Consider the following 22,629-nt stretch of genomic DNA (forward strand, 5'->3'; position numbering starts at 1 on the left):
ATCTTGATCTGTTTTGGATGCTCCCCCTGATGAGTATCTCCCCCTGATCTCAAATCATTTAGGTTGATCGTTGATCATTCTGCTTCAGTCTCTTAGTAAGAAGAGTTGTCGAAAGAGGTGATTTACATGTTGTTAACTTTCCACAAGTTTGTTCTTGAACTGGGCTAGAGGGCCTTCTACTATACTTGCTTCAAAAGTCTGAATTTACTCTTTTTTATCTGGAGCGGAATTTGATTCAAGGGTGGTTGACATTTGATCTTGAATCGGACTTGTGATTTCTTCAAGGGATTCGAGGTTTGATCTTGAATGAAATTAGACCATGAAGAGCTTTATGTGGCAAGTGATCTTCGGTTTTGTCGGGGATGAATCAGCACGTGTTTGTTGCGCTTGTCTCCACATGCTTCAATGTATCATTTTCATTTGCCTTACTTGCTCCCCTTGCTTAAGTAGTATTTTCCCTGGTTTTTTCCCTGTTTTTCCTATTACATGTGTGGCATATTCTCCTGCAGTATTTGCCCTTTGATGCAGGAGTGGAATGCAACCCTTGCATTTGGATGGTTCATCACTTCTTGGTGACTGGAGACCCAGCTCCAACAACAGTTGAAAATGGCTACTCGAAAGCAATACTAAGTAAACAATCAGGAAAGGTTTCAGGCAGTCGATTCCTTACCGGGAGTTGGAGTTGAGGTTCCGACATATTGCTTTATTTATCATTGTCTTTGCAGGTAAGAACAAGGACAAAGGAAATGACAGGGAGATTGCATGATATGAGATACTCTTGCTCTCGTCCCTGATAATATAAGATAATCTTGCTCTGGTGTGACTTGTTTTGAAGAGGTATTCTTGGAGAGGAAGAAAACTGAGTATTTTGAGATGTTGTGTGGAAGATGCATTCTCAGAGATGAGGAAAAGTTGGACATTCTTGCAGGTCTGCCTTGTTATGGAGAACGGAGGTCGACATCTATAGAGATTTCCCAATAGCAAGTGGTGGTGCTGTGCTTTTATTCTTGTCAGCAACTGTGATGTAATTAGAACAGTAAGATTTATGCGTTTTCAACTTTGTTAAAGATGTTTGACAAAGTTGCACGCGATATCAGAAAAAGCTGAGATTGTGTCTGAGAAATGCCAACGAACTTTATTCAGGAAAATCTGGCTTTTGAAATTCGGAAAGCGGTGCCTCTTCGATCTCTGAACAAGTGGCTCTGGTGCCTCTTCTTTTATAGAGACATCAATTATGTTTAAGAGTATGCTCAGAAAGTTGCTGCCTGTAGAAATTTCCTAATTCTTGCACTTCTGAAATTTTACTTGACCTCATTTTTCCTTCATCATTTCTGAAAATGACTTGCCCATCTAACATTTGTTTATATTTGAGTCTTATGAGTGATACAGACGAGCAGCATCAAGATAATATATGGTGTCAATCCTTCTTATCTTCTAATGGTCCTCTTACGGTTGGGGACTCTGTGATGGAGAATAACATAACTACTACTGTGGTAGCTAGGAATCTTCTCACTCCAAATGATAACATGATCTTTTCAAAACGGTCTGATGGCCGTTCAAGACTTATTGGCTCTCAATGTTCAGTGTGCGAGCTCTGTATCCAATATGGGCCAACGCCTACTTGCTCAAACTCGCCAAGTTGAATCATTGATGGCTGAGGTGGCAAGTCTTAAATAAGATATCAGATGGCTCAAGCACGATAATATAGTGTTACACGTGCTTGCAAATAATTACTCAACGAGCATGAAAAAAAAGCTCGACCAGCTGCAGAAATCCGAAAGTCGAATTCAAAGTGAACACCAGAGGTTCGTTGCTAGATTCCAAAAGCAACTGATGTCTTCCCCTTCTGGTGTTTTGCCAAGTACTAGGGTGCCACATAATCAATCTCCAGTGCCTCCCCCTTCTGGGGTATTTCCGAGTACTGAGGCTTCACATGAGTAACCTTTGTGAAGGCTTCACTAAGATGTGGTACTTCTGGATCAAACATTAATTTATCTTTACTCTCACGAAGATAAATGATCTTTCTACATCATTTGAGTATTCAACTCATAATCTTCAATCCATATGGTTCTTTTAATATCATAGACATCATGGATAAAATTCGTGTTGGTAGATTGTTCGATCTGCAGCTCGAGACAATATTTCTCTCAACACTTTATAATCTTTCTTGACTCTTCAGGAGTCCTAATTTAATATCATCAACTCTTCAAGAGTTCTAATTTAATGTCATTGACTTTTGCAAGAGATTTTAGTATGTTGCAACAATATTATAATGATAGTACTCACTAAGGCAATTTATACCATCCATTGGTATTGAGTGCATATTTTATGCTTCACCCTTATGGGGTTCACTTCAAGCAATTTGAATCCTTCAAGGATTTTCTACACTTCATGACACATTTTCTTTTGGAATTTATACAGAGCAATTTGCTCCCATGTATACTTGAGGGATTTACTTATGGAGATATGATGTGGGTGACTCACAACCCTTCGTATATAATTCTCCATTCATATGAACTCGTTTACAAGAGTATAATTTCAGGTTTCAATACCTTCAATACCTTATGTCATATCATGTGAGTGTATTTCATTGTATTACAAATGCCCAATGTAACCTCCTTGGTTTAACATCTTTTGGCTATTTGTATTATATTCAAATATATAGGTCCATTTTTCCACGTTCTTACAAAATTGTAATGGAATTGCCTTTCTCCATTTTTGGCCAATAATTTTGTTGACGAAAAAGAATAGGACTCAATATCAACACAGCTCATTAATGAATTTAGTAGCTACTTGTAAAAACCAAAATTACCATTGGTTATCATCAATCCGTGATCCCATATTCTCATGTGCTTGCGCATGCATAAAAGTTTTTCATTTCTTTGGATATCCATTGCCTCTTCAAGGGCATTACACTATCTCTTACAGGATAATCATAATTTAGATAATGCAGATCATAACCTCTTCTAGAGCATTATAGAGCTGAGATTTTAATCTCCACTTCCGGGAGTTAAGTCATTGGAACCTATATGTCTATCATACTCCATGCATGAGACATCAACATTCCCATGTCCGCGGATTGTCCTTTCTAGGACGTATATCTATCAAGGTTCTAAAAAACGCTAGGCGTTAGTCGGGCGGCGGGCTAGCACCTAGCGCCTAGGCGGCCTAGGCGGATTTAGGTAAATTTCTTGTATATCATGTAAATAAGTGCATATTGACACCTAAAAAAAACTATACTTGTATGGATAATAAAATAATGATAAAATGCAAATTAGGTTCACTATTTTCATAAGTATTGGATGAACTTGTAATAAATCCATCATTTGCAAATTAGATACACCATTTCCATAAGTATACCACCATGAAACCAAAAAAGAAAAAAGCACGCAATTAATAAAAAAAAAAAAAAAAAAACTTCCTAGGACCGCCTAGGATCGCCTAGGGTCGCCCAGCCCAGCCCGCCTAGCCGCCCAACCCGCCTAGACCGCCTAGGCGACGCCTAGGCCCAACCCGATTTTTCCTCCCGATTTGCCCAAAAACGCCTCGGTTGCTAGGCGCCTAGGCCGTTTTTTAGAACACTGATATCCATGCGGCAACTGTCATGCTTCTGGCATGCAACAATTATGTTTCAGGAATGCAATAGTTTAGTAGTGCCATATTCTTCTTCTTTCGAATTAATGAACCTTTTAAGTCTAAAGGTCTGCCACGCTTCAGGCGTACAACAGATAAATTATTTACTACATCATAATTTTGTCCAACAAGGACATCAATTCTTGTAGGCACATTTGCAGCAAGTGTATATGATTTCATCACTTTCGTTTCATCATTCAATTATTCTTACTTCATTTTCTCATTGATTGCTTCGTGAATCATAAGACAAATTCTCTTTGTTCTTCTGCAACGGTCTTTTCTCATCATTCTTCTGGAATGATATTTTCTCATCGTTCGTTTGGAACAATATTTTCTCCCACTAACGACTAGGGGTGGGTTCGGTTTAAATCGGTTCGGTTTTTTGCCAAAACCGAAACCAAACCGAAATTTCGGTTCGGTTCGGTTCGGTTCAATTTTTTTTCGGTTTTTTTCGGTTCGGTTTTTTTTCAGTTCAATTTTTTCCGATTCGGTTTCGGTTCGGTTTCGGTTTTTTGTTTTTATTCTTTTTCAAAAAATGAAAAACATTGAAATTTTAAATTTTAACATATCCAACACAATCATAACATAAACATTCTAACTAGAATCAAAGACAATGAAAATAAACATTTAAAGTTGAACTAAAATCATCAATCAAGTCTTTCAAAGTCCAAACTAACAACCTCACAACACAAAAATCGTACAAATGACTTAGAAAAGTTAAATTGTATGATGTTGTTCAAAGATCAGTGTTGTTTGCTTGTAACTGCATGTTGACAACTTGATTAGTAAAGGTAATGCGTGGGTGGATTTATTTAGTGTGTGTTGGATTCTTTTCCATCACAAATTACCCAAGTAATCTACCCGAAATAAATGTTTATGGATTATGTTACATGTTATATGAGAGTAGATTTGGAAAAGAAAGCTGGCGCAGAAGTAGACAGTGCTATGGAGATGGATGTAGGTACTTCGGGAAGAGGTTTGGTTCCGGAACCTTATATGAGGGAGAAATAATAGGTTAGGGTTTAGAGTTTTTATAGGCATTTTTTTAATATTTTGAGCTTAAAGTTTGGCAACACATTGGGTTAGCACATTTTAACTTACAAATTGGGTTTAGAAAATAATACCCAAAACAAATAATTAAATAAAAAAATTAATTTAATTAATTCGGTTCGGTTCGGTTTGGTTCGGTTTCTAGATCACTAAAACCGAACCGAACCAAAAGAATTCGGTTCGGTTCGGTTTTTTCAATTCGGTTCGGTTTTTTCGTTCGGTTCGATTTTTTCGGTTTCGGTTCGGTTTGGTTTTCGGTTTTTTTCGATTTTCGATTTTTTAAACCCACCCCTACTAACGACGAGAAATTGTCTTATCAAAATGACAGTCCGCAAACCATGCGGTAAACATATCCCTAGTCAAGGGTTCCAAATATTGAATGATAGATGGTGATCAACATCAATGCCCAATCAACGATGATGCCTCATTTCAGTACGTTGTGGCAGTGCAATAGGCACATAGATAACACAACCAAAAACTCGTAAATGTGTAATGTTTGGCTGGTGCCTAAACACGAGTTGTACTGAGAAATATCGATGGTTGGTAACTGGTCTCAACCAAACTTAATAGTGAATTATGTAAAATGACATGCCCACATGTAGAAAACTTGCAATTTCGTTTTCATGAGCAGAGCGCGGGTAATCAATTTCATCTGCTTAATAAATGATTCTGCTAAATCATTTTGAGTATGGACATAAGGAACTTCTGGTCCTTATTAAATAGTCTGTGGACTGAGACTTTTATTTCCTTTATTAGAATTAAGTTGAGACACTGCGGTACTTCAAACTTACAATACTCATCAAGGAATTTCATGTCATAATTTTCAGGATCAAGGGACTTCATACCTGATCTTTTTGCGTGATATGATGAGGATCAAGAAACTTCAGGTTCTGATCTGATCAAGGAAGTTTGGGCCACATATATACTTATCGTAACAAAAGGTAAGTACAATAAATAAATTAAAGCAATATGTGGTAATTCCAGCCATAGTAAATAAATTGAATTTAAGTAAATAAAGCTTGTGATAAGAGCTTTAATTTAGCACCATTCACATAAATCAAAATTTAAAGCAGTAGGCGGTAAAACCGTCCATGATAAATAAATTGCTTTTAAGTAAATAAAGCTTGTGAGAAGGGCTTTGATTCAACACCATTCTCATAAATATCAAAGCTTTAAAGCAAAGGGTAATAATTCTACCAACTGTAAATAAATTGCTTTAAATAAATATAACTTGTGACATGGGCTTTAAACCAACACCATGCACATAAATATGCCAAAACAAAAAATGTAATGATTAAGTCCTCATCTTTTGCTTTTTCTTTTTCTTGGTTTGCCACTTCTTTTGTCTGATTCCTTTTATTTTTATTTTTATTTCACAGTTCTGAAGTCATTTTGGTTACTCAGTAAATAATAGTAACAATAAGTTCCAATTGGTGTTTCTCCTCCGGTGAGTTTGGAAAAAGTCGAAACGGTTCTCATAAGTTTTGGAGTTAAGAGCGTCTGCAACTTATGAGAAGATCAAACCGTTAGATTTAGTTCAAATTTTAGTATGATATGGATAAGAGGATACTGAACAACTTTCGTGAAGAAACAATTTCGATTTGAGCTACCGAAATGGAGTTTTGGTACTCATAAGGTGGCTGTCCAGTTTTCTGCGGAAATTGGTAATTAGTTTGGTATTTCAGACATCTGTGACGATCGCACCATTAAAGTTTTCTGAAATTTAGATATGTTGTAGATACTGAGCGGACGAACAACTTTCAAGAAGAACGTATTTCAATCCGAGGTCCGCAAGTTGGAATTCTGAGGCTGTTTACATGGCTGTCAAATTCTCTACGAATTTTGAGTCTGTACTCTTTTGCTTCTGCAAAGAATGATATACAGTCATGCAACAACATATATATATTTGCTTCAGGAAAATTATTAGTACAAAGATTTTAAGATGAAATGAAAAGATTTTCTTATCTGTGAGATTCCAGCTGAAGGAGGTGAACATGATTTGTGGCGTTGTGCTTTTCCACTGGCACGAGATCTTCTCGTGTTGATAACGTGTTGTAAAATCGATGGCGTGTGCAGTGGAATAAATAAACAAGACACAAAATTTACGAGGTTCCTCTACAGTCAATGTGACTAAAATACGTCATCGGGACAACAGTGGTGCTTTCATAATAATTTAGAATAATAAGAGTACAAAGATAACTCTCTCTATTATCTCATCTCCTCTTCCTCTCTTTTCTCTCTTTCTTTTCCTTCGTCTCTCTCCCGTGAGTCCCTCACATTCATCTCCAATTCTTCCTTTTTTTATCACCCCTTTTGAACACTTGTAATGCTCTATTTATAGAGCAAATAAAATATTATTAAACTTGTGAAATGTTTGTTATATGTATATGGATTTACTATGTGCATGTGGGCATTCATACCCACTATTTTTAACAATACCAAACGAGAACTAAGTGTCAAACACTATATTTACGTCTCATAAACTTATGAATTATAAAATCGTTTGAAAAAAAAATTAGATAAGGATTAGTTGAATAATTAATTAAGTAATCATAAACTCTCTTCCTATACGGGGACACCTGTGGGGTTTGCATACCATGACATACTTCTGACTTCAAAGTTGTCGGAAAACCAGGGAGGGTTAAGTTTTATCGGGAAACAAACAGAAACCCTAGCTTTTGAAAATTCCTCATAGCCATCGTCATCAATGGCTGTCTCAGAGGAAGAGTGTTCCTCCGCCAAGTCCCGATCGTCGTCGTCGGCCTCCTCCTCCAGCAGTTCTCACTACCTCGCCAAGTGCGTCCTCCGCGGAAGCGTCGTACTTCAGGTCCTCTACGGTCACATCCGCTTCCCCACCTCTTACGACGTCGTCTTCGGCAAGGTCATTTCTCTCTTTCTCTCTATTTTCTGCAGCTTTTTTTAGCAGTAGGGTAGTTTTGGGGTCAAATGATTAATCTCCTCGTGTTTGATTGTAATTTTGTTGGGACTTAGGAACAAAGATAATATGCTGTTCCGAAAAGCTTAATCGGAGTGTTGAATTTTGGGTAAATTTCAGGAGACTTCAATAGAGTTGGTAATAATTGGGGAAGATGGAATTGTACAATCTATATGTGAGCAGCCTGTGTTTGGTACCATTAAAGACATTTCCATTCTACCCTGGAATGACAAATTCTGCACGCAAAACCCGCAGGTATTTCGTTCCCTTTCAAGAATTGTTTCTTCTTTCTTGTTGTTTTCGAGAATTATCTAAATTGTATTCAGTGAAATAAGTACTTCTTGTTGTAGATGGTGGGTAAAGACCTTTTGGTTGTTATTTCTGATTCCGGGAAGCTCTCGTTTCTCTCGTTTTGCAATGAAATGCACAGGTAAAGTTACGTTTTAGCTGTGTTCAATTTTTCAGTATTGGTTACTACTTTATGAGCAGTGCAATAAAATTAGTAAGCCTCTCCAGAGACCGGCAAAAGGTTTTGATAGTAAATGCTAGATTCTACGAAGTATAGAAATTGAACCTAACAATAAAGGTCGTACCCAGTGCACAAGGCTCCCGCTTTACGCAGGGTCTGGGAGAGGTAAATGTCGGCTAGCCTTACCCCCATTTATGGAGAGGCTGCTCCCAAGTCTCGAACCCGAGACCTACCGCTCATGGGCGAAGGCACTTGCCATTGAACCTAACAATACATGCTCCAAAATTTTATCTTCCAAATTGTCAACACTAATAATCGACCCTTCTTCTGCCGGTACTCTTATCTAACTTGGAAATGCTTACCTAGGTTTTTTCCTGTGACACAAGTTCAACTTTCTAATCCTGGAAATTCAAGGAATCAGCTTGGAAGAATGCTAGCAATCGATTCAAGGTAATTTTCCATTGTAATTTGAAATTTTGAAAAAGAATATGCATTCCAGCATAGAATGTGTTCCGTATTCCTTCTCATCTCCTTTCAGTTTCCATAATGAAATTTCTTTTTGAGGTGTATCTTTGCCCCTGGTCATTATTTGAAGTAGCCGTGTGATTGCATGTTATTGGAGAATGAGAAAGCTTAGGAATAATTCTTACTTTTCAGTGAATTTTGATAAGTTGACTTGTTATGGTTTCCATTTCTTTGTCTTTCTCTTGTGAACTTCTTCATTTTTGTTGCCTTTGTGGTGCTATGTCTTCTTTTACACCAGCGTACATTCTTTAATTCATGGATGTGCAGCCTGAAATAGTTGTGACAATAAATAGGTATCTTTGTTTGTTTACTAAATGTCTCGTTGTCTTCCTGGAAAATTTTGGATATTGCTTGAGAATATTAATTTTAGACTTTTTAGTTTAATTTCTCTTGCATGTTCTTATGTGGTAGAAAAGTGTAATTTTAAAATATTGTTGAATAAAACAATTAAAGTTAGTTTTTCTTTTGGTAGTTGGGGAGTGGGAGAGAATAAAACAAGAAAGAAATGAAGAATATGTGAAAATAAGCTGTTGGTATTCTAATTGTTTTTTCTGCAGTCCTAAACTCCTGATTAATCTTTTTATTTTTTGCAGTGGCTGTTTCATTGCTGCTAGTGCTTATGAAAACCGTTTGGCTATGTTCTCTGTTTCATTGTCTGGAGGCAGCGACATTATTGATAAGGTTGAGCTGCTTTCCCCTCTTCCTGTGATATGTTTTACGCTAATGTGTGTGCTAGAGAAAATTACGTATGAATTGTTTGTTTATAATGAAAAAAAAAATTAACATATCAAGCTGCTTTATTTAATTTTGGGATACCAATATATTCATGCAAAGTTATTCAGGTGTTCTGTTGTGGATCAATTTCAGAAAATACTATTTCCCCCAGAAAATGAAGTAGATGGGAGTGCTGCCAGAGTCCAGAAAAACAGTATTCACGGTACTATATGGAGCATGAGCTTTATTTCAAAGGATCCTAGTCAATCAAGTAAGGAGCATAGTCCTGTACTTGCCATTATTCTAAATAGGTATGATTATCATGTGTACTTGGAGATTCCAAAAAAGTGTGATTTCAATGCTTACATGGTTTGAGGATAGAAGTCATTTTTCTGTTCTATTTTTTTGATGAACCTATATACAATTGGAATTGCAGGAGAGATGCAGTCCTTAATGAATTGCTGTTACTGGGATGGAATATTAGGGATCAGGATATATATGTTATTTCTACATACGTTGAAGATGGACCATTAGCACATAGTATTGTTGAAGTTCCTCATTCTCATGGATTTGCTTTTATGTTTAGGGAGGGTGATGCTCTCCTAATGGATCTTAGAGATGCACACAACCCCTTCTGTGTCTGTAGAACAAGCTCAAATTTCTTATCCAATGTGGTTGATGAGGCAAATTTTGTTCAAGAGTCATCTAGAGGATGTGATCTGTCTAGAGTACTTCAGGTTGATGATGAAGGAGGTTTATTCAATGTAGCTGCTTGTGCTTTACTAGAACTGAGCGATTTAGATCCAATGTGCATAGACGGTGATAAATACAATGTGAATGTGACTTACAAACATGTGTGTTCATGGACTTGGGAACTGGGGAATGTAAAAAATCCGAGAATGATCGTTTGTGCAGATACAGGAGAATATTTCATGATAGAAATTATGTTTGGTCCTGATGGCCCCAAGGTTCAAGAATCTGAATGTCTTTACCAAGGTTCACCATCCAAGGCACTTCTGTGGGCTGAAGGCGGGTTTCTTGCTGCACTAGTAGACATGGGGGATGGAATGGTCTTGAAAATGGAAAATGGAATGCTTCTTTACACAAGTCCTATTCAAAATATTGCCCCAGTGTTGGATATGTCAGTTGTTGATTACCATGATGAAAAACATGATCAAATGTTTGCCTGTTGTGGAGTGGCACCTGAGGGATCATTAAGGCTTATTAGAAGTGGTATCAGTGTGGAAAAGCTACTAAGGACTGCGCCTATTTATCAAGGAATTACTGGTACTTGGACATTACGAATGAAAGTAATTGATTCTTACCATTCTTTTCTTGTGCTATCATTTGTAGAGGAGACCAGGGTATTATCAGTTGGTTTAAGCTTTACTGATGTGACGGATTCAGTTGGTTTTCAGCCTGATGTTAGTACTTTGGCTTGTGGTATTGTAAATGATGGGTTGCTGGTTCAGATTCACAAAAATGCAGTTAGGGTCTGTTTGCCCACCAAGGCTGCCCATTCTGAAGGTATTCCACTTCCTTCTCCTGTTTTCACATCTTGGTTCCCAGAAAATATGAGTATCAGTTTGGGGGCTGTTGGGCATAATCTCATTGTTGTTTCTTCATCTAATCCATGCTTTTTATTCATTCTTGGGGTCAGAGTGCTTTCGTTACATCAGTATGAAATTTATGAGATGCAGCATTTGAGCTTGCAAAATGAATTATCATGTGTTTCTATTCCTCATAAACGTTTTGGGCAAACCAATAATTCTCTCCCATTTGGAGTCGACGTAAGTAATACCTTTGTTATTGGCACACACAAGCCCTCAGTGGAAGTTTTGTCTTATGGGCCTAATGAAGGCGTGACAATTCTTGCTTCTGGAATGATCTCATTAACAAATACTTTAGGAACAGCTATTAGTGGCTGCATTCCTCAAGATGTAAGGCTTGTATTAGTTGACAGATTGTATGTCCTTGCGGGATTGAGGAATGGAATGCTACTTCGTTTCGAATGGCCTGCTGCCTCTGCAATGCCTCTGTCTGTTTTAACCAGTCAGAGTCTTGTTGGCCGACAAATATATGATAAGTTATATGAGAAGACAAAGGACTATTATCCTGTTGAGCTGCAGTTGATTGCCACTCGTCGCATTGGCATCACTCCAGTTTTCTTGGTTCCTTTGAGTGACTCGCTAGATGGTGATATAGTTGTTCTCAGTGATAGGCCTTGGTTGTTACATACTGCAAGGCACAGTATCTCGTACACTTCTATCTCATTTCAATCTTCAACACATGTCACTCCTGTATGTTATGTCGAATGCCCTAAGGGAATTTTATTTGTTTCAGAGAACTGTCTACATTTGGTGAGAATTCTATCCATATTGTCATGTGCTCTTGTTGGTCTATAGCTTTCATTTTGTTGAATCTAGTCTTATATAAAAAAAATTGTTTGTTTGTAGTTATACTTTTGTCATCTTGTAATTATGCCATTGATATATTATCATATTAACTCTTCTCAGAAAATATTATCATATTAACTGGAGCTGCTTCATCTAAAGAATTAAGATTTAATTTTCACAGATTTCTAGATTTTCATGGTTTCATATCTAAGAGAAGAGTACATTAATTTGGGAACTGTAGATATTTTGGTCCATTTACTGGTACTTCTTGTAGCGTTGATTATTGGTAATGGCATGAGATGGGTTTTGAAGGGAAAACAGAAAAAAGTGGAATTTTTTTAGTATTACTGGGTGGCTTTGGGTACATAGGATTATGGGAATTATATGATTAAAATTGGACTGAGGTTTGTTGCATAAATCATAATCCTATAGAAACGTCTCTTTAGTTCCCTAATATATAATTGTATGCTCACTTATGCTTTATGTCTTTGCCTGGTAAACTAAGTGTCATCAAAATGGAAATCAAAATATTTGAAAAAGGACTGATGACTGCAAGTGGCCAGATCTGCGAGGTTGATTTGCTTCTAATTTATTGATTGCATGATTTATCCAAAAGTGATAAGGTGCAGTAAATAAACTAACACTTTCCTAGTAAAGTTCATATTAGTGTCTGTTTTAGGTGCTAGGTGGCTTTGCTTGTGAGGTCATTTGGCATCGTTGAAGGACATGACATTGAGTTCTGCCTTCGCCACATTTGTGAGAATTTGAGACCTTCAATGGACCAAATCAACGAATTGCAAGTCTTAGTATGTTTGGATTACATTTATGTTAAGTACTAGCTTATATGAGTGCTTGTGTGTAAAGCCTAAAAGCTCCCAAGTCTGGGGGACTCGTGTTAGTAATGATATTATTTTTCCTAAGATTTTCTAACTAAAAGATAAATTTTTTCACTAAATTATCTTGAAGTCGGATGTATTGATTCAAGTCCATGTTATATGATGATTCTAGGTAGAGATGGTGCACAGCAATAGGCTTAATGTGCAGAAGTTTCATCTTGGAGGCACTCCGAGAGAGGTCCTTTATCATAGTGAAAGCAGGCTATTGCTTGTGATGAGGACTGATTTGATTGATGATACATGCTCATCAGATATATGTTTCGTTGATCCTCTAAGTGGGTCTGTGCTGTCATCCTTCAAACTTGAACCTGGTGAAACAGGAAAATCAATGGAGTTAGTGAGGGTTGGAAATGAACAAGTTCTTGTGGTTGGGACGAGCTTATCTTCTGGTCCAGCCATAATGCCCAGTGGTGAGGCTGAGAGGTAAAGCATGTGTCTTTGTATTTATTTCCTCTCTGTGTCACTCGCTTTCTACTTCTCTCTGACTAAAGTTCACACTGCCTAAGTTTAAAAGGTTCAGCTGTAAACGGAAGTTTTCAAGACTTAAATGTTAATTACCTTCAGGGCATTGATGGTCACTCTCAATTTCTTCAGTTTCATAGACCTGCCAATCTAACTGGATTCTTATTGGCAGTACCAAGGGCCGTCTTATTGTTCTTTGTCTTGAACACGTGCAAAATTCAGACAGTGGCTCAATGACATTCTGCTCAAAGGCAGGGTCATCTTCTCAACGAGCATCTCCGTTTCATGAAATTGTTGGATATGCCACAGAACAGCTTTCTAGCAGTAGTCTCTGCAGTAGTCCAGATGACACTAGCTGTGATGGAATTAAACTTGAAGAAACTGAAGCATGGCAGTTTCGATTCGCTTATTCATCCACATGGTCTGGAATGGTACTTGCAATCTGCTCTTATCTTGATCGTTACTTCTTGGCTTCTGCTGGCAATGCTGTAAGTGTTAAATTATCTTTATTCTTCTGTTCTTTCTTTTACATGTATATTGTTCTATAAGCATGTTTTAAAAGGTAAATATGGTTTAGTGCATGACAATTGTTGACAGAGATTTTGCTCTTCTTTTCTCAGTTTTATGTATGTGGTTTCCCCAATGACAACCCACAAAGAGTGAGAAAGTTTAATGTGGCAAGGACACGTTTTATGATTACATCATTGACTGCACATTTCACTACAATTGCTGTTGGTGATTGTCGTGATGGTGTCCTTTTCTATGCTTATCATGAGGTAAGCATTATGGATTTCTGTCAATCATTTTCATGTTGTCTCTCTCTCTCTCTCTCTCTCTCTCTCATTTTACATTCAACTTGCATTAGAAGTGACATGTGATTTATATTTTTGAAGTAGCAGGAACATACCCATTATTTATATTATCTGTCTTGATATTGTCTTGTGTGGCAGGATTCCAAAAAGCTGCAGCAACTGTACTTTGATCCATGTCAGAGATTAGTTGCTGATTGCATTCTTATGGATGTCAATACTGCTGTTGTTTCAGATCGGAAGGGAAGCATTGCTGTCCTTTCATCTGCAGATTACTCAGAAGGTAAAAGATAACTTCTGTAAAAATACAAATTAATGGCATATATCTTAGTTGTTCCAGCTTTTATGTCTTATAAAATCCAGTTGAGGGTTGCATCAAAAGCAGAAGTGTAACTCAAAAATGGTTTATAGAGAAACATTGGACTATCCATGTATCTGCTCTAAATATGAAGAAACAATTTCATGTCTGTTTGGAATTCAAAGTACAATTGTTGGGAACGTGGTACTTGCTTGTTGGAAAGGTTTCTGTGATTTGGATCATAAGAGAGATGCTCCACCACAATTGGCTGGTTGGTATAGTAGAATTGGTTTTGTGGGAAATTGAACGTTGTAGTTTTACAATTGGTATGTTATATTTCAGACAGCCTGAATTAAATGGTAATGCGCATAACACTTTGTTCATGTCGTGATGGATCTTCTGACACTATCAAGAGAATTTGTGCTATCACTTATGGGAAAGTCAATGTAGGTGATAATTTAATTGATAATGTTGTCGTGGATTCTTAACAGAAAAAGAATGGTTGTAGTGAAACTTGTTAGTACTTTCATATTGTTTGGTTTCCTTCATTTTATCTAGAGATTCTGTTCATGCACATTTGGTGCAGATGAAAGTGATACCATTTAACTTTTCCCTTCTTTCTAATCTGTGAACCAGATAGTGCAAGTCCAGAATGTAATTTAACAGTGAGCTGTGCTTATTATATGGGGGAGATAGCTATGAGCATCAGGAAGGTACATCTTTTACACTCTAATGTTGCATATGGGCACCAATTTCTAGTTGTTTCTTTTCATATCTCATTTTTCACCAAATTGTAAATAAACATGTACTTGGAAAAAAAATGTGAACCGTTATTTTTGACACGTTGTAGTTTGATGTTTGGAAAAAGTCTAAAGATAATGTTGTACAGCGTCTGTCTCAAATTAGATTATGTTTGTTTTTCCCCTTTATTTGGATAGGAAAGAGTACAGATTAATGGACTATTATTTGTTTGTTTTTGGGGTTTTGAAGAAAATATTATTGGGTATGTTTTCAAATTGGATCTTCAAGCCTGACTTTAAATTTAAATTGTAAAAGCTCTTTTTGTCAAAATTGTGGCGGAGGTGAACACCTGGCGCACCTTGGATTTGGCTGGCTCTTGTGATCCTGGCCTGGAACAGAATCTCCCATTTTTGACAATTGTCAGGGCTGCTTGACATTTAAGAGTTTCTGTTGCCGATGACGAAGGAAACCTAAATTTTTTTTTTTTTGAGAATATATAAAAAGGGTGGTGCTATCCAGTCCACACACCCCTCTTTTACTTCCCACACACCTTTTCAATTTTCAGCCGTTTGATCGAATGAATTGAAGAATATCAGAGGACAGAAATTAACAAGGGGTGTGTGGAAGGTAAAAATGGGAGTGTGGATAGCACCACTCTATAAAAATGATTGATGTTATCACTATATCCATTGCCCTTGCTAAAATTCTGGTTGAAAGTAGCCATTATTTTGTTGTGGATGTCACGATGCTTACCTTGTGTTCACATTAATAATTTTCTTTCTAGGGGTCATTTTCATATAAACTTCCAGCTGATGATGTATTGAAGGGCAGTGATGGAAATATCGACTTCTCTCGAAATGCTATCATTGTGAGTACGCTGCTTGGAAGCATAATAACCTTTGTTCCAATATCCAGGTAAACAAATAGCCTTAAACTCCCATTCGCTAACCTTCTTTTTCATCAAAGTTGCCATCCTTTGAGCTCTGCAACAAACAGAAGGTGTCTGATATCTTAGATATGAATTTAAAGTCTTTAGATGTTATAGCCAGCACTCCCAATTTTCAGGTCATTTAACCTGTGTTTTATGACTCGTATTACCATTAACAAAAACAAAGTTAATCTGACAAAAGCATGTTGATAAAAGGGAGTTAGTTTTGTTGAGCTAGATGGCTCAATGACTAATCCCCTCATTTTTTGTAATAAGGTACCAGTCGTCTATACCCTAAAGTGCAAGTATCTAGTCACAATCAACCAATATACAATATGCAATTTGTTTTTAGGCTTGGCCCACAACCCACGGGCAGGGCCTATTGAAGACCCATTGCCGAGCTAGCTCATTGGCTGGCCTGGCAATAGCCCAGTAGGCTGTCGGGCCAGGCTTTTTTTTGTGGGGCTAATGAATATTAAGAAGAAAGCTTGTCTTTATCAGTTCCCACAGCCACTGGTGTACCAAAGTTTCTATGGCTACTTCTAGAAATGGTCATTGTTTTTTATGTTGCACCGCATTGCATTGCTGTCTGTATGCTTAATAAATATTGAATTTATTTATTTTATTAACAAGAAGCTTGTTTCTTTATTTATGTTTTCCAGGGAAGAATATGAACTCTTAGAAGCTGTCCAAGATAGACTGGTGGTGCATCCGTTAACTGCTCCTATTCTTGGGAATGATCACAATGAGTATCGTGGTCGTGAAAACCCGGTAAGGAGAGTAGGATTGTAGATCTGTGTTCTCATGCCTTCATGTGCATTTTATTTGTCTTTTGGATCTTTTTTGTTCTTTCAGTTTTTCCCCTTTTTCCATAAATTTGTTATGGAGATATACGCAGATGATGATGAAATTGGTCAATGTTAGCCATCCAATTTTGATTTCATCTGGTAGAATGGACTGTTGACAGTTCTATTTAGAATATGCGCTATATACACCATTGACGGTTAAAATTAGATTCTGATTCTAAAAGTTGATTAGAATTTGTCTCAAAGAAAAACCTAGATAAATCATGAACTAACCCTTAGTCTAGTGGTATTTCTGTTTCCAGTGTTGGAAGAGGTCCCAAGTTCAAACTTCGAATTCCCCTCCCCGGTGATAAAGAAAACCTTGATAACTTTGGTGGTTTAGTTTTCAATTCTGATGTGCCTTTGAGAGCAAAAAAAAAAGGAAAAAAAAAAAAAATCGCTGCTATGTAGTTTCATTTTGAAAGACGGAGTGCATCAGATGTCTACATATTTAATATTTTCGTTAGCATGTCCCTATGCGAGTGGTTGTGAGCTTTTTGTGCAATATTTGTTGATGCAGGCGGGAGTACCTAAGATACTTGACGGGGACATGCTCTCTCAATTCTTGGAGCTCACAAGTATGCAACAAGAGGCTGTACTATCATCACCCTTTGGTGCACAAGGCACACCAAAGCCCTCTCTGAAATCACGACATGTACCAATACCTGTTAATCAGGTTGTTCAACTCCTCGAGCGGGTTCATTATGCCTTAAACTAAACGTTAATTTTCTTTTGATTGTGAGCTGGAAGTTGGCTTTCAAGCCTCCCAACTGAGGAAGCTAACAGGCGGGTGGCGACCGTGCACATTTGAAAGACCATGTTGCAAGATCTCAATTCTCAACTGTTAATACTGCGGAGCTATCCATCATGCCGATGAGGCGTAACATCTTGGATTCACAGTGAGTGGGGCAACTGCTGCCCTCGAAATGCAACTGTGGAACACGGATGAAAGTGCTTTCAGGTAATTCTGTATCTGGGTAGATGTGCTTGCTCATATGGGCTGCTGGTAAATAAAACAATCAATGTAACAATATATGTTACTTAAAACAATCCGAAAATTTTTCTTAATGCATTTCGACCGTAAATTTCATTCTTTTCCGGAAGTACCTGCCTTGTGCAATTCTCTGTTTTTATGTGAAGCTATCACAAACATTCCATTAGTTTTATATCTGCCAACAAAAATACTTGTATGTGCCAAAAACCCCAGGTTCGGCGAGGTAAATGTATTAAAAAGGGACAAATTTTAGCAGATGGTGCTGCTACGGTTGGCGGCGAACTCGCTTTGGAAAAAACGTTTTAATGTGCTTGATGGATAAAATCTTGGATATAACCGTTTCACTATCCTTAGTCAAATGTTTAAATCAAGGGTTAAATGAATTTCATGTTGCTGATACACATGATTTTTATGTTCAATCACTTGAAAAACAAGAGGTGTGAATGTGGAAAATTGGAGTGCGAAAATGCTATTCTTTTCTTGTAAGAAAATTAAAATGATCACCTGTCACGTGTCATGTAAATTTTTCAATTTTATTTATTTTAAAGCGTTTTCAGCCAAACCAAATAAGTCCATCGGACCATAAACGTTCTCAAACTGATCATAACTTAAGCTCACCCACTTCAGGATCAGTAACCCGAATGAGTTGGTTTTGGGAACCTGTTGATCCTAATTAATTATGACCCAATTTAGAACTCCTCCGAATGCCTAATTATGACCAAATTTCATTATTTACCAGAAGTACTGTCTTGTGCAATTCTATTCTTTCCTGTGAAGGTATCACAGGTTAGTGTGTTTGATGGAGAAAAATCTTGGATACAACCGTTTCACTATCTTCCTCTCCTTTATCTTTTCATTAGTTGATCACTAATGCGATGAGAGAGACTCACTCTTGTTATACCACGTGGAATGGTTATATATTAGTCTACAACTTAACCCCCTTTCACCCATTGTAACTCATGCATTAGTAGTATCGAGTTGCAGTGTCAGTACCATGCAATTTCTTCCTGTGCTTTGTGCATCTACTCCAATTCCAACTCCGATACTCTTTTTCTATATGAACTCTTCCATCCCAGTTCGAGACTCACTACTATTTGCCAAACATGTGTCGCGTTTCATGCCTCACATTATATATTAATCATGATTACACTCACATTATATATTAATTATGATTACATTCCCAATTAGAAACGCCTCACATTATATATTAATCATGATTACACTCACATTATATATTAATTATGATTACATTCCCAATTAGTGTTAAACATAGGTGATTAAACTAGAAAACGACAAAATTCAATCAAATAATCAAATGAAAATTAATGAAAATGATTTGAAAACTTTAAGTTTTATCGATAAAAACAAAATAAAAGGTAAAGTGAATAACATCATAATTGACTTTTTAGCTATGTTTCTGATGTCTTCTTTCTGATTCGTTTTGTCTTTGTAATACTATTCCTACTCCTACACATATTAGAACTGTCTTTGTAGATCTTTACTAGAGTTACGTACTGAGTCATTTATACCAAAACTTTTATACCGATGCATTCGTACCGAAACTTATGTACCGATATACTGGTACAAATATGTACCAATACATTCGTATCAAAACTTATGCACGGATACTTCCGTACTTATGAGTTTTTTTTTTATTTTAAATAAATTGTTTTTGTATTGGTGTTGACTTTTTTTAATTGTAAGAATTTTAATTTTGAATAAAATTTTCTCTTTTAATATGATTGGAGCATAAAAAATACATTAATTATGGAATGGTAGAGAGTTTCGGAGGGTAAATTTATAAATAATAGATATGCTATAATTGAGACTTGAATTAGATTTAGAAACCATTCACGTTAAAATCTAAAAAAAAAATTATTTAAACCCTAAAATCCAAAAGCCCTAAAATTTATTTCTCTAAATAATAAACTACTTTTTCTATGAACTCTTCCATCCCAGTCCGAGACAGATACGGAGTTGGCTAGTCCTACTCCTACACGTATTAGGATTGTCTTTGTAAGTTTTGTATATATGTCTGCAACTACAACCTCAGACTGCGAGAATCCCCGCTCCTTAGCCATGTCTGCAACTGAAAGATCTCCGTCAGCGTGCAACAAAATCTGTGACGGCGTCACTATCATTATGTTTTTTGCTGCTGTGATTGGGATCTTGTTGTGGCTCATCATACCTACTTCGGGGGACAAATGCCCCGACTTCACCATCAACGGTGCTTATCTCAGCTAATTCGGTTATACCGAAAGCAATCTTACTCTGCCGTACAACCTCGCCCTCAACATCACCCTCACAAACCCTGAGAAGAAACTTTTCGACACGTTGATTGACGTCAAAGTCAGTGCATACTATCAAGACAAGAGAATTGGTCAGGTGACTTTGGTGGATCTGCCGATGTCGACGTCCAAGAAGACAACCGTTTTTCAGAATGTAGTGGTTCGAGCGCACGGCATGTTGTTTGAGGAATTTGTGACCCCTGCAGCTGATCTTTACAGTATCGACGTGGCCATTACTTTCCAGGACAAGAACAATGTTCCTCGGCGAGGGGTCATCTCCAGGGGTGAGGTCATCTACAATCTAAGGCTTCCTTTGAGTTTCAACGGGACATCTTGGGATGCTGACAAGACTACACACTGCCCCATTGATGCTTAATTTAGGGAGACTAAGATCCATCAATGTTAATTTAATTTTTCAACTCGTGTTTTTTGTTTGTTATATAAGATTGTTTTTTTCATAAAAATTAATTATTAAATTACTTATAGTCCTGATATGAAATGCATTAAGGCCACATAGATTTTTTTGAAAATAAAAAAAATTCTGAATACACCCCTGAATTATTTTGAAGCTGACTAAAACTAACAGGTAAAAGACAATGATTTGAAGCAAAGATGAGTGTTAAACATATAATCCTATTGGGTTACCCTATCCTATTTGAAGACTGCAATTGAAAATATCATTTTTAGTTGATTAACTAACAGGTAAAAGACAATGATTTACACAAGAGGTCTTTACTATAGTTTTATATCTGCCAACAAAAGTACTTGTATGCGCCAAAAACCCCAGGTTCGGCGAGGTAAATGTATTAAAAAGGGACAAATTTTAGCAGAGGGTGCTGCTACGGTTGGCGGCGGACTCGATTTGGAAAAAACGTTTTAATGTGCTTGATGGATAAAATCTTGGATATAACCGTTTCACTATCCTACTCGCTTTTAACTTTCTCGTTTGTTAATCACTAATGCGATGAGAGAGGCCCACTCTTGTTATACCATGTGGAATGGTTATATATTAGTCTACAACGTAACCCTGTCTTTCATCCATTGTAACTCTTGAATTAGTAGTATCGTGTTGCAGTGTTTCAGTACTATGCAATTTCTTCCCGTGCTTAAATTAACTAATGTTTGCTACGACCACAAAAATGAGAAGGTTTGTTATAACGACTTTCATTAGGGCTTTAATCACTAGAACAACTTGGGGTTTTTACGACTTGAAATATACGGCGTAGAGTACTGGCATGTCTTAAATAATATTATTCATGACATTCGTAAAGTCTGTTGTAATACTTGCACATAATCTTGCATTCACGGCATCACTTTTATACAAGTCATTAAATAAAAATATATACGGCTTAAGCGTTGTGTGGCATTTGACAATTTCATACGACACACTTTTCTTCTCTTTTTAGGCTTTCCATCAAGTCATAAGGTGAATTGTCTATATATTTAGGTCCCTACGTTCTACGGTACAAATGACATGTCGTAAATAATAGTTTCTAACTTTGGGCTTAAATTTTCCCACCCAAACGTGCTTTTATTTTTTCTTGGACCAAGATCCCGCGCCCATTAGTTGCCCAGCATCCCCTTTGTTTGTTTTAATATAGTTTCAATTTTTCAATGCACCAAATGAAACTTTTTGGCCTTCTTCACCCTTCCATAACCACCAAGAATATTGTCTTCAAACACTTTTTTTCTTTTTCTATAACTACGTACGAGTGTTTGGGGTTATATAATCATTAGTCAAATGTTTAAATCAAGTGTTAAAGGAATTTCATGTTGATGATACACTGATATATGATTTTTATGTTCAATCACTTGAAAAACAAGAGGTGTGAATGTGGAGAATTGAAGTGTGAAAATGATCATCCTCTTTTCTTGTAAGAAAACTAAAATGATCACCTATCTTGTGTCATGTAAATTCTCAATTTTGTTTATTTTAAAGCGTTTTTGGCCGAACCAAATAAGTCCATCGGACCATAAACATTCTCAAGCTGATCATAACTTACCCATTTCAGGATCTGTAACCTGAATGAGTTGGTTTTGGGGTTGTTAATCCTAATTAATTATGACCCAATTTAGAACTCCTCTGAATGCCTAATTATGACCAAATTTCATCATTTACCGGAAGTACTGCCTTGTGCAATTCTATGCTTTCCTGTGAAGGTATCTATTGATCCTAAAAACTACCAAGCCTACGTGGCGCGCAGACCGAGTAATTAAAAAGCTAACTACGTCCTTTGATTGTGTGCAGGGCATGCCAACTCGTTGGCCGAGCTTGGCCAGGAAGTAAAATATGTTGATGTTGCGTTGCTGACTTCTCGATCTTACGACTGCGGCCGAGGAAGGAACACGTCTCGACCTTTGAGTTCTAGAGCCTGAAAACAACGCTGCTAGTATTGCGAAGTTCACAGATCGTCGACGCCGGGTTCGGTCACGGTGATTATATCCGTAAGAGTATAAGCATGTCGAACTGGCACCAAACTATACAGACACAAATACTCGAAAGAGATGTATGTCTTGATGGTAAATGTGGTTCGACCGTCAGAATGCCGAACTCTAAAACTTACTTGCGAGTATCCAATCATAAACAACTCGGCGTTCAATGTGTCGAGCTCAATAACTTGTAACACCTTAGTTTGCCGAGAAGGC

General features: G+C 37.0%; 1 protein-coding gene across 1 annotated transcript; it reads left to right on the forward strand.

Annotated features, from left to right (window-relative positions):
• The first annotated feature begins 7,259 nt into the window (after nt 1-7,259).
• Nucleotides 7,260-17,804, forward strand: LOC103424191 (uncharacterized). The gene is made up of 15 exons (XM_008362277.3): nt 7,260-7,564; nt 7,739-7,873; nt 7,969-8,048; nt 8,454-8,537; nt 9,206-9,293; nt 9,480-9,637; nt 9,763-11,686; nt 12,731-13,041; nt 13,253-13,568; nt 13,701-13,856; nt 14,031-14,172; nt 14,824-14,900; nt 15,713-15,843; nt 16,519-16,627; nt 17,222-17,804. The coding sequence occupies exons 1-15, from the start codon at nt 7,391-7,393 to the stop codon at nt 17,417-17,419; spliced, it is 4,083 nt and encodes a 1,360-aa protein (XP_008360499.3). The 5' UTR covers nt 7,260-7,390; the 3' UTR covers nt 17,420-17,804.
• The last annotated feature ends 4,825 nt before the right edge of the window (nt 17,805-22,629 follow it).

The sequence above is a fragment of the Malus domestica genome, chromosome 14 (genome assembly GCF_042453785.1).
Source record: "Malus domestica chromosome 14, GDT2T_hap1".
NCBI classification, from domain to species: domain Eukaryota; kingdom Viridiplantae; phylum Streptophyta; class Magnoliopsida; order Rosales; family Rosaceae; genus Malus; species Malus domestica.